Genomic DNA, 12,995 nt, shown 5'->3' on the forward strand with positions numbered 1-12,995 from the left:
GGTATGGATACTTTTGAAACATACCGTTTACACAACTTCAAGGCTCCCTCCTCACTTGTTTTTACTCACTTTCAGTATTTAGTTTCATTAAAATGTCTTTTAAATGCAGTTTTTCCTGATATTTTACGTGTTTTTGTAAACCACAGGTCTATTTTGAACCTAAACAGTCTCAACAGATTGAAACTCACAGCATTTCATACAACTTCCAACACAGCTGTATTTAGTTGGATAAACTAACGAATAGACAGGGATGAAAATGCAGAAAAAGAAATAAAATCATATTTAAAAAGTCTTTGCTAATGCTTGAGAAAGTTTTGGAGTACATTTATGTTTTCATAAATATCTGCTTATTCAGAAACGGTTTTTAAAAAGGTGGTTTACCTTTTTAAAAACCGTTTTATTATACATATATTTATAACTACCAACACGCTGACTCGGATCCATTTTCGGGGCTTTAATGGGACGACAAATCTGCTTCTCTTGGCTGGAGCCAATAAATGGTCAAAAAGCATAAAGAAGTAATTATTTCAATCCTGTTTCCAACGTAACATTACTTGATATATCTGCAACGATGTCCCCCCCACCATCTCCACAGGACGTCCAATTGTCAGGGCTTAGACAGAAACTAGGACACAGTCACAGCATCACACAGAATAACTAAGCAACTCTAAATCTTTAGTTAAAAGGTGAAACATTTAGTTTCATTTTACTTTGCTGCACCTTTATTTCCCTATATTTTACCTCCATGGGGTTAACTGTGATGGTGAGGGCTGAGTCGTCCCAGTCCATCTCGTTCTCCTTGCCGCTCTCCTGGTCTCTCATGGAGCGCTGGTGTGCAGCTCGGATGCGGAACACGCCCAGGATTATCATGAACACCAGGAAGCTTACGCACACAACAATGACAATGGTGGCAGCACTGGGAACCACTGCAAGGAAGCGAACACAGAAGGAATCAGAAAGCAGCAGGTTAAATCGACACAAGCGTTCTACATTTATGCAGGAAGGTGCAAGAACATTTCAAGGACAGCAGCACCATGCTGCATCAGAGCTGCGCATGATGTGTGTTTTCTTTAAATAGCTTTTCCCGTCTCCCGACAAACTGCTCCACTTTCCCCAACGTGATCACGATAGGGTCCCTATTCTGGACTGGGAATATTTGTGAGTGTAGCAGATGACATAGGCCAGAAAAGGCTGAGCTCAGAACATGGCCTGCACAGATGTCACAGACTGAGCTCAAGTGTAATCCCCAAACCAGTGTGATAAAATGAAACGCAAAAGGCAAACAACGCATGTTTCATGCACGCCCTACTTTGGCTAAATACACTGTAATCCATCTGCAGCAATGCCTGCCATTTACCAGAGCTCTAATTAAACAGTTAGTTTAACTTAACACTTCGTATCAATACCATATAACATTCATACCACTTGAACCTTTTCACAATTTGTCCTATACCAACCAAAAACTTCATTATGAATTTAATGTGACAGACCAGCACAGTAGAGCATAAATCTGGTGAAAGCAGAAGGATACATGGTTTTCAAATTCATTTGCAAACAAATATGAGCTAAATGCAGCATTTCTTTTCAGCCATTTCACCACCTTTCACTGCAGTTACAGCTGCAGGTCTTTTGCACATCTGGAAACTAAAACCTTTGCCCATTCCTCTTTGCAAAAGAGTTCAAGCTCAGTGAGATTTGATGGGTAGTGTGAGCAGTAATTTTTGACCTGGTTCTATGTACCCATTTCAATTCAATTCAATTTAGTTTATTTATAAAGCGCCAATTCACAACACGTCATCTCAAGGCACTTCACAAAAGTCAGGTTCATACATTCCAATTAATCCTAATCATTGAACAGTGCAGTCAGATTCAGTTATTTATTCAAATTGGATAAAAAGTTTTTCTTTCTAAGGAAACCCAGCAGATTGCATCCAGTCAGTGACTTGCAGCATTCACTCCTCCTGGATGAGCATGTAGAGACAGTGGACAGTCACTGGCGTTGACTTTGCAGCAATCCCTCATACTGAGCATGCATGTAGCGACAGTGGAGAAGAAAAACTCCCTTTTAACAGGAAGAAACCTCCAGCAGAACCAGGCTCAGTGTGAGCGGCCATCTGCCACGACCGACTGGGGGTTTGAGAGAACAGAGGAGAGACACAAAAGAACAAAGAAGCACTGATCCAGGAGTCCTTTCTATGGGAAGGATAAGTAAATGTTAATGGATGTAGCTCCTTTAGTCATTTCATCTAGAAAGAAAGAACAGATAAACTCTGAGCCAGTTTTCAAGGTTAGAGTCTGAAAGAGAGCACATAGAGTTTGTTACAGTTAAGCTCAGTCAATCGCCATGTCTAGGAGAGAGAAAGGGTTAAACACTGAAAGACAGGGCCATGTGGATCATCGGTAGAGGGTGAGCATTAAGTTGTTGCCAGCAGAAGCTCGGATGGTTCCCCTCTCACAGGTAGACACAGAGCCAGGCCAGGTGTAGCTTCTAGGAAGAGAATAAGAAAAGCATCACCAAAGCATAATGTTGCCGCCACCATGCTTCACTTGGTGTGTTCGGTTTGATGTATTTATCCGTAGCGTTTTGCATGGAGTCGGAAAAGTTCAGTTTTGGTCTCATTCAAGCAGAGCACCTTCCACATGTTGTTTCTTCTAAACTTTCACTTCACAATTATGCGCTACTTTGTGTTGGTCCTCTCACATAAAATGCCAAAACATATCTTGATTTTTGTACCTGTAATGTGACAAAATGGGAAAAAGTTAAAGTGGTATAAATATTTTCTTGTGGCACAGCCATATGTTGCTGTGGCATACCATTTATACCACTTCAAACTTTGTGATTTTAACCTTTTTAAATTAAACTGCATGTAATTTGTTTCTACTTTATTACATTTTATTGATCTCAGTTTCATGAGTTTGTTCTGCCTCCTTCTCGCTTAAAAATGTTAGAAATGCTGCACTGGACATAAGAAATGGAACAGTAGCTTTGTGCTGTTTATGACGACAAACACAGATCCAGAGGAAGAACAAGATTAAATCCACCAAAATAACTAAATCTCTAAGCATGATTAGTTTGAAGAAAAGAACATTTTGCTGTCTTTTAGCAAATAATAATTATTTAATTACAGGGGTTGGACAATGAAACTGAAACACCTGGTTTTAGACCACAATAATTTATTAGTATGGTGTAGGACCTCCTTTTGCGGCCAATACAGCGTCAGTTCGTCTTGGGAATAACATATACAAGTCCTGCACAGTGGTCAGAGGGATTTTAAGCCATTCTTCTTGCAGGATAGTGGCCAGGTCACTACGTGATACTGGTGGAGGAAAATGTTTCCTGACTCGCTCCTCCAAAACACCCCAAAGTGGCTCAATAATATTTAGATCTGGTGACTGTGCAGGCCATGGGAGATGTTCAACTTCACTTTCATGTTCATCAAACCAATCTTTCACCAGTCTTGCTGTGTGTATTGGTGCATTGTCATCCTGATACACGGCACCGCCTTCAGGATACAATGTTTGAACCATTGGATGCACATGGTCCTCAAGAATGGTTTGGTAGTCCTTGGCAGTGACGCGCCCATCTAGCACAAGTATTGGACCAAGGGAATGCCATGATATGGCAGCCCAAACCATCACTGATCCACCCCCATGCTTCACTCTGGGCATGCAACAGTCTGGGTGGTACGCTTCTTTGGGGCTTCTCCACACCATAACTCTCCCGGATGTGGGGGAAACAGTAAAGGTGGACTCATCAGAGAACAATACATGTTTCACATTGTCCACAGCCCAAGATTTGCGCTCCTTGCACCATTGAAACCGACATTTGGCATTGGCATGAGTGACCAAAGGTTTGGCTATAGCAGCCCGGCCGTGTATATTGACCCTGTGGAGCTCCCGACGGACAGTTCTGGTGGAAACAGGAGAGTTGAGGTGCACATTTAATTCTGCCGTGATTTGGGCAGCCATGGTTTTATGTTTTTTGGATACAATCCGGGTTAGCACCCGAACATCCCTTTCAGACAGCTTCCTCTTGCGTCCACAGTTAATCCTGTTGGATGTGGTTCATCCTTCTTGGTGGTATGCTGACATTACCCTGGATACCGTGGCTCTTGATAGATCACAAATACTTCAGCAAGACGTGCACCAACAATTTGTCCTCTTTTGAACTCTGGTATGTCACCCATAATGTTGTGTGCATTTCAATATTTTGGGCAAAACTGTGCTCCTACCCTGTTAATTGAACCTTCACACTCTGCTCTTACTGGTGCAATGTGCAATCAATGAAGACTGGCTACCAGGCTGGTCCAATTTAGCCTTGAAACCTCCCACACTAAAATGACAGGTGTTTCAGTTTCATTGTCCAACCTCTGTATTAATTAATAGTTAATCAATAATTTTTAGGTTTATACCTGTATAACACAACTAGCCTTCAGTATATTTGTTATTGAGCTTCTTGACATATGTAAGGGGGATAATGGAGGTAAATAAAGGCTGTGCATACCACACAAAGCAAAGACATAGTTGGGGTGTGGAGGGAGAGAGCAGCTAAAATCAAATGGGGTCTCCAGTTAATCCTAATCTGCAGAAAACAAGGCTTAAGTCCAAAAACATGCTTCAATATTGTGTTTTGTTTTCTATTAAATACATTTCGCTTGTATGTCAGTACCTGAAGCCTGGTGAGCGTTGACCAAGTTGTGTCCAGACAGATCCACAGAGGCATGATGGACAGGGTTGATGAAGTTGGGCTGCACCATGGCGTTGTTGGCGTGCTCTACAGGACTGGCTGTGTGGATCACATTTACCTGAAGAGAAGTGAAAGCCTCACCTGTAAACTGTCCTCATTTTAAAGACGGTCATTTTAAGCTGACAGTAATTTGTAAAAATGATCCTGATGTGCTGTTAAAAGGTGTTGACTTTGTGTGACACAGCTACTTTGTAATCCTACCTCAACCTTGAAGTCATTGCTAATGTAGCGACCGTTGAGCTCAGAGCAGACTAGTTTGAATTTCCGGTCAAAGAGAGCTTCGGTGTGCCAGTTCTTGTAGCGGATAAGGTGCAGGACCTGCTCGTAGTTGGCCATAGTGTTCACACCTGGAAAACACAGAGGAGCATCCCATTTAAGAAGCAGCAGAGGCAGCAGGTTTTCAGAAATGCAACTCATGATAAATAGTACATATGTTGAACTTGCAACAGATCGTGAAAAAATACAGACAAAAGTAGAGTTTATATACTGTATTTTGCACACTGTTACAAATCACTGTTGTGTAAGTTTCTGCAAACTAATTTCTAGTTGGTATATTGCTAGTCGAGTGCTGCACCAGTTATGACGAGGCCCAGGTTAGAGGAGCTCATCTCCAAGGCACGCTGCTGCAGCTGTGAAACGTCCACCTCCAGGCTCTCATGCTCGCTGTCTAGCTCATCTCCCACCACAGAGACTTCACACGAGTCCAAGTTGTGCATGATCTCCTCCGACACAACTGTCTCTTGAACTGAAAGAAACACAAGTAAAAAAAACAAAAAAACATTACATCTCTGTACCAAGGGCGGACACTACACACTTTAGGTAAAAAAAATGTGCATTAAGATGAGTTTCATCAGAATCAGACACCATTACTCTACAAGTAAGAAATGGTGGTTATCTGCAAAGCCTTGCTGTTGTTGCTCAAACAGGCTAACTAAATGTGGTAAATGTGCAAACTAAAATCCCATGTGCAAACCTAATGACCACCTCACCATTTTGGGATGAATGTTCAACAGTCTATGGCCGACCCCAAGTGGTCAACTAATTATTAACTGAACTGTTTAAAAAATACTGTTAGGTTCGTTGCCGTGTCTGCCACTTTAAGCATTTGGTATGTCAGGGTGAGAGAATCTTCTTAAATGCAGACTGAGCCTCTGCATTGCGCAGCATGAGATTAAGAGATGTTATTATTCCTTCATTGCTGGGATGTTTAGGTAGGACTTGTGTAGATTTTGTAGCAGTGCTGCATATGTGCAGTATAACGTGTTCCTCTGAGCTTTAATGGTCAAGCTAAAGAATTTTTTAAATGTCGAATAATCTTGTTTTAGGCTGGATTTCAAATTGAATTTCCTACAGGATTAGATGCGTAGAGAGGTGATGTTGGTTGTATACCTCTTGACGAATATCGTCATATGTCAGGAAAACAAGGTAGAAGCTTAACAGTGTTAGGGGGATAGGTGTGAATGTTCCTATGTTATTTAAGAGTTGCATAAAAGGTCATCTAAAATGTCTTTTTCTAGTTTCAAAGCGTGAAAATGTAGTCCCTCTTTTCTGTGTTTTTTTTGCAGCAAATGAAATGATTCTTAACATCTACTGTGACCTTGTTTGCTGTCTGGTCATGAGAGGAGGGTGAGATTAAAGCAGGTAAGAGCAACTGATCTTGCTAAGACCTTTTTGTCCCATATGTCGGGCTGCTCACAACATCACAGTGTATCTCAGCGTATCTGTGTCGGCTTTGGAGCTTGTCTATTGTCCTTCCTCGTCTTAACTCATGTGGAAGCCCAACAGATGGCACGACTGGTCGCTTGCCCCACCCAGAAATAAACAACTTATCTCTTCCATCCCTCGCTCCGTCTCACTGTGTCTGCGCAATCCTCTCATCCTCCAGGCAAATGTATTAACAATACCAGCTACAGTATATCTACACTGCTGTATACTGCTCCTGTGGGCCCATTCAGCCTCTGAGGTTATTTATTCAAGAAGACAACAACATTACATACTGACAAATACTAAAGATTACAGCTCAGATTAAGACCTTCAGTCCATATAATAAACAAATATGTAGACAGCTAAAACTACACTATTCTGGTCACAAATACACATGAACAGTCATGTTTAAAAGACAATTTTAATAAAACATCCTTATTATACAAAGATAAAGCCAAAGTGGAACCTTTCAACCCCAAGTACACCCCAAGGATTCTAAAAAACTACAATTTTGTGGTGCAATTCTTTTTACAAAGACTGAATATTTTGCTAATTATCTATAAAACTGTAAGATCTTATCTAGAGGTCCAGGTGTCTCCTACCTGTGGGGTCATCATCAGTGCCTTCCGCTGCTTCAGACTCTGCGTCGGCCTCCATTTCACGGGTGATGGTGCTTACGATGCGAAGCTCGGGGAACAGAGTCACTCCTTCCTGGCTCTCGAATTCAGCAGCGCTGCGAGCGAAGTGGTCGATGCCGCTCAGGCTGATCTTCGGCTCCTCGGGCTGCAGCACCATCACATAACCTTCAGCGTCTGGAACTGCCACGCAGGCGTCCTCGTTCAAACATCTGGGGAAGATTTTAAAAATAACCAAAAATCACTGTATGAAAGTATCCCTATTCTTTCATTTTAGCATACGTGTCCAGTCATAGGACTGCTATGATTACAGGAGGAAAATACTTTTTAGATGATGACACTGGTGTGTGGAGAACGTTTGAGTTCCCTTGATTAAATGTCGTGTTTTTTAGACAAGCTCCGACCAGCATAGAAGTTTAACAACGATACATTACTCTGATTCAGACTTGGAAGATGGTTCCTTTCACTCTCGTCCAGGTAACACGAACACGCATCAGTGTCAAAGTCTCACAAGAGGAAAAATTGGGTCTCCAGGTTTTGCATCTTTTTCGCACTGAAACCAGAACTTCAATAGATGGAGAACTCCAAACTGAGGCTACCGCTATCAATATTGTTTTTCCAATTAATTTAAGAGCCAATTTATTGATTAACTCATACATTGAAAGGACAAATTGTCATTAAACAATCAAAAAGACATTTTAGTTTTGTTCATTCTTTAACAGACAACTGAAATGACTATCGTGCAGTTAAAAGAACTCAGAAGAAACGAGCTTCAAACGATGCAGAGATCAACGCATCAAGAGGAGCTCAGAGCAGAGCTGTAGTTCTTCTGTACTTTCAGGAAGTCCTAACAGGGTGAGGCCAAGGGACAGACTCTGGAGCCAGTCATTTAGTCTCTTGATGTCACACCTTGGTGTTGGAAAAGGAAGCTGAGGAGAAGCAAGTCTGAGGATTTGCTCCAATGATTCAGGACAACATTCACAGATACATAGATGTACAAAACTAAGCACAATATGTTTTGCTGTCAGTGTTTAATGGGACACAAGTTGAGGTAAATAAAGTTTTGCTTCTGTTACTTACTTGACAGTGGTGGAGATGCGAAGGTGCCTGATGCCTGGTGTTGGGAACTGGCGGGAGTTTAGGTAGGAGATGTGCTGCATGACTTTATCAAAGGCACCAATGTCGTCACCTTCCACAGTCAGAGAGGACTGGTTGGGGTTGAAATCAACCTAAGAGAATGAAATAAAGTACGTCTGCATAATTTGTCCCCAAAGTTAAAGTAACCGTCTAAACAGATCTTCAAGAATAAAACGTAATATCTGGAAGCTAAATCATCACAGCCATTAGACCTTCTGATTTGCCATTTACAATTACGTGCTGACAAAAAGTGGTAAAGGATACAGCAAAGGATTATGAGATGATTAACACATTGTTCACTTCTTGTCCGTCAGCTTTTTAGCATCAAAAAACCTTCTAATCACTTCCTCCTCTTCTTACAATTCACACATAAAATATAAAAATGTACAGAGCTCTTTAAAGGGAGCCATTGTTCGACGATCTCAACATGTCTGTGACTCATTCCGGCTGCAAATGGTGGAAGAGAGCAAGACTTTTAGCAGATAACAGGAAGGCTGAAAAGAGTACAGCAAAGGTGCACGGTTTTATTGTTTTGACCAAATTATTCTCTGAAGTGCCGGATATACAAATGTTGGCAGCGTGAGTTAAGGTAATGTATTCTCTAGGGAATATAGACGGAGACTATGGTTGATGTAATGCTAGCCACACCGACCAAGCTAATCACATTTTTAAATGTTAACTTCGTATTCATTTTTGTGTTTGTTATAAAAGGTTAGAAAAACAGCAGCTGCTGTTTACAGTGACTGCTCAGCTTAGAAAGGCTAGACAAATATATTTTCAGTGCTGTTCTGATATCTTATAAGATAGTTCTTACAAATTACACATTTTATTGGTATGGTGGCCGAAGCCTCAGGAATACGCTGCTAAATTCATCGGCTCTAAAACTAAAAGTAATGCTCTGTGCGATATCTCTTTTAAAAAGCAAGCATATTTAAACGGACCAGTCCATCTGCTCCCTCACCTTCACAGCTGAAGCTACTTCCTCAGGCAGCTGCACATCCAGTCCTTCTTTGCAGGTGTACAAACAGTCGATCACCTTCTTGTTCTCCAGCTTGCCGGAGCGGATGATCAGGCCTGCAAGGTTCCCTCGGAAAAACTGAGCCATTCGGGCATTTCCGCCTTGTTACGTCAGTTAAAAGGATGGAAAAATGGCACAAACACAAACATAAGTGAGTTACTTAAGAAGTGAATCGGTAGATTTCACATGTTTTCAGGGCTGAAGATGCAAGCATGCTGTCTCAGTGAGCAAAGCAGGCATGAATGAAGTTCATGCAAGTTAGTGTATGCTTCACCTTAAAGGCCTGAGGCCCAGAGGATGAGACAGGCAGATGATGGATGAGTTCATGTATGCCATCAGCACATGCAAGATTTAAATCAATGAAGTGGAGCTGCTAACTTACTGTGAATAAAGATATGGCAACAACACAAACAAAGACACTTAAAGGAAGAGGGAAATAAAATAATCTGCTCTTCCCAGATAATTTTCACAAACAACATAATTCTATAACTCTAAAATGTTGAGATTGCTCAAATAAAATCTTTAATACTGAGCCTTTATATTTGTTTTCATGTTGAGCCGTCGATCCGCAGCCCCAAACTGCACATCTTAAGGTCAGACAAGCATTCAGGGATGTGTGTATTTTTAGTCTATTGCAGGTTTGTTATCTGATATGAAGGCGTTTTGACAAGGTCGCACTTTGACTAGAAAAGTCAATGTGGAAAAAAATATGCAGCCTGGTCAGAGTTTTTTTTTTTTTTTTTTTGGTCCTCATTATGTTTCTGTATGTGTTCTGCTGGTGACCGTGTATCGGCATAAATAAAGAACAAACCTATTGACTGCTGGAGATTTAAACTAAATATTAAAAAGAGGATGAAGAAAATAGGGGAAGATGGGTAGGAATGCATCACAAAACGTATACACAGCTGGTCATGCTGCAAAGAGGATCGATAAACAAGAACAATCTTTTTGCATCTAGAATGTTTCTGTCATTCTAGTTCAAATGGTATGAATATGGAGTTTAGGTGTTAGCATGGTGGGGCATTGTGGACACATGGACATATCTGAGGAGGAAGGAGAAGACTTAAGCAACCTGAGGTGGTCTCAGGGCCTGTCTCAGTGTCATTGTCATGTCCTGAGTTTTCTGTAATGGACGGAAACAAGAGATCAGGGAAAGAGAAAGGAAGGAAGGTTGAGGGTCTGCAGGAGAGATTCAGATGCTACAGAATAAGGTCATGCTGCGTCATTGGAGATTCCCAGGAGGAGTAAAAACATTTGTTGACTGACAAAATATAAAGCAGACTACTAGAATATTTGTACTATTTTATCATTAAAAACTGTGTGATACACAAACATAAAATACTGTGCATTGTAAAAGCATTCACACCCCTCGAACCGTTTTGAGGTTAGCTTCGAGATTTCTAAACAACATTTTGAAAAGTGTGCCTTGTATTTGAATTCAGCCCCCATTATACCCCTTAGATAAAATCTAGCATTACCGATTGCCTTCAAAAGTCACCAACAGAGTCCACCTGTGTTTAACTACAGCATAAATCCAGCTTTTCTAAGTAGACCTCAGAGGTTTGTTAAAGTACATTAGTGAACAAACGTGAAGAAATTTAAACCGGGGCTAAACACTAAAACAATACCCCAATCTTGAACATCTAACAGTGCCATGTTCAGTCCAAAAGAGAGAAGAGCATATCGGCAAATGTACAAAAGACATGGTTGTCAAGCTAAACTCACAAGCTGGGTGAGCAAGTATCACAGAAGTAGCAAGGAGGTCCATGGATAAACCGTAACAAATCATACACTCCACAAACCCGGGGCCTCAAGAAATCCTGTTTGCAGTTTAAGCCATGTGGAGGACAGAGGAAACATATCAAAGGAGACACTCAGTTCTGATGAGACTTAAATTTTACTTTTGATCTACTTGCAAAATGCTATATTTGCTGGAACACTAACTCTGCACATCACCCTGAACACGTCATCCCCAACTATGAAACATAGTGATGGCAGTATCATGCTGTGGTAATGCTGCAGGGACAAGGAGGCTGGTCAGAGTGGATGGGCGATTCTGTAAAAAAATCTTTTACAGGCTGCTAAGGACTGGACTTGACTGAAGCGAGGTTCACCTTCTAGCTGGACAACAACCTTAAACACACAGTCTGAGCTAACACGACAGACTGGCCCAGACCTAAATCTAACTCGGAATCAATGGTAAGACTAAGAAATTAACCCTTATGGATGATCTCCACCCAATCTGACTAGGGTTGAGACTGCCAGTCCCTAGATGTACAAAGCTGGCAGACGTGCCCCAAAAGATGCAAAGTGTTGTCTCAGACTTTAAAATATAGGCTACTTTGTCTTGCTCTATCACATCCCAATGAAACACAACAAAAGGTGTGATAAAGTTCAAGGGGTATGGATACTTTTACATTTATTAATAAAAACATTTACATTTTTAATAATGAAACTAAACCAGAAGTCTTCAACTGATGTCCTCAAGAGAAACTGTCTTGCGATGCTTGGATGCATCCCTGCTCCAACACACTTAAATAAAATGAGGGAATTAACTTGTCAGCATGTCATTAAGTTCTGCAGAAACTTGGTAAGGAGCCTTTCACTTGATTCAGGTGTGCTGGAACAGAGATGTACCTAAAAGTTGCAGGACGATGGCTCTAGAGGCCTGGAGCTGGAGACCCCTGTTATAAACTATGAAAGCTTGCCAAACAAGATAACTTGACATAAATGAGAGGGTCTACCTTGCCAGCAGGCACCAATTGTGAGTTGAGTCTCAATTTTAGAAGGGTGCAGTGGGTAGTCCTCTGTGACCATGAAGGGCTCAAAGGCAGTCCCATCCACAAACAGGGAAACAGTGGGGAACTCCACATTGAGCATATAATGATGCCATTCTTTGTCACACACCTATAAACACGTCAGCAAAAGAAATGAAGAGCTGTAAACACAGATGATCCTTCTCCTAACTGGGTCAGAGCTTGGTTTGAGAAGCAGCTGACCTGGTCAAGCTTCCAGTGAAACTCTGCTGGTTTGTAGTTCTCTGCCTCCGATGGATCCTGGCGGAGGAGAAGGATTAGCCTGCAGTTGTGGACGTAAAGGGAGTAGTGGTGTCTATTCATATCTGTAGGTAGAAAGTAAGGGGAAAAGTTTAGGTTTAGAACCTATTCTCCATTTAATCTCTTGGAAATGCAACCACAGCTTAATTTCATTTATAAAAAACAGCATTTGTAAACGGACACTCCTTGCAAAAATTTGAGATGTTGCTTTTGTTCTCATTAGAGGACCAAAACGTAACGTGTGGTGAACCATAAAAGGGGGATTCATGCTTCCCTGACTCGGTGCTAAACGGAGGTCGCGGATGGTGTGCTGAGATCACTAGTATGGGAGCATCCTGTCCCGGGCGCAGCCGTTCTGATGTAATCCTTCTTATATAAGCAGCCAATGCGAAGCTGATGAGCCGCCGCCTGCTCACTGATCGCATCAGAGATTTTACAGCGAATAAGATCAAGGCGAGTTTTGACTCAACCTCTAAAACAAAATAAAGTGGTCAGCAAGCAGAGGTGAGAGAGAAAATACATAAAGGATGACGGTTTATTTGCACTAGGCAGCCAGCTTAACGCAAACACTGATTATAGCTGCAGTCTCAGTCTGAGCCAGAGATACAATGGCTATTTTAATCCGACGAGCTAACAGACCCATGTGTGTGGCAGTAATGTCAAGAGAGCTTGTCACAGGTTCGACCTCGTTAGTAGCT

At 41.5% G+C, this 12,995-nt stretch overlaps 1 protein-coding gene across 4 annotated transcripts in view; it reads right to left on the bottom strand.

Moving 5' to 3' along the window:
- The window catches only part of clstn1 (calsyntenin 1), a 43,705-nt gene that overhangs the window by 4,805 nt on the left and 25,905 nt on the right, over positions 1 to 12,995 (bottom strand). For 2 of the 4 annotated variants that reach the window (XM_047363874.1, XM_047363881.1), the window contains 10 exons: positions 12,241 to 12,362; positions 11,986 to 12,148; positions 10,314 to 10,364; positions 9,185 to 9,342; positions 8,167 to 8,315; positions 7,054 to 7,298; positions 5,322 to 5,492; positions 4,949 to 5,094; positions 4,670 to 4,805; positions 742 to 926 (listed from right to left, as the gene is read on the bottom strand). In XM_047363874.1, the coding sequence (XP_047219830.1) occupies positions 742 to 926; positions 4,670 to 4,805; positions 4,949 to 5,094; positions 5,322 to 5,492; positions 7,054 to 7,298; positions 8,167 to 8,315; positions 9,185 to 9,342; positions 10,314 to 10,364; positions 11,986 to 12,148; positions 12,241 to 12,362 (1,526 nt within the window). The remainder of the gene's footprint in view (positions 1 to 741; positions 927 to 4,669; positions 4,806 to 4,948; positions 5,095 to 5,321; positions 5,493 to 7,053; positions 7,299 to 8,166; positions 8,316 to 9,184; positions 9,343 to 10,313; positions 10,365 to 11,985; positions 12,149 to 12,240; positions 12,363 to 12,995) is intronic. The other 2 variants (XM_047363890.1, XM_047363899.1) reach the window with 1 other exon arrangement.

This window comes from Girardinichthys multiradiatus, chromosome 1, assembly GCF_021462225.1.
Source record: "Girardinichthys multiradiatus isolate DD_20200921_A chromosome 1, DD_fGirMul_XY1, whole genome shotgun sequence".
Lineage (NCBI taxonomy): Eukaryota > Metazoa > Chordata > Actinopteri > Cyprinodontiformes > Goodeidae > Girardinichthys > Girardinichthys multiradiatus.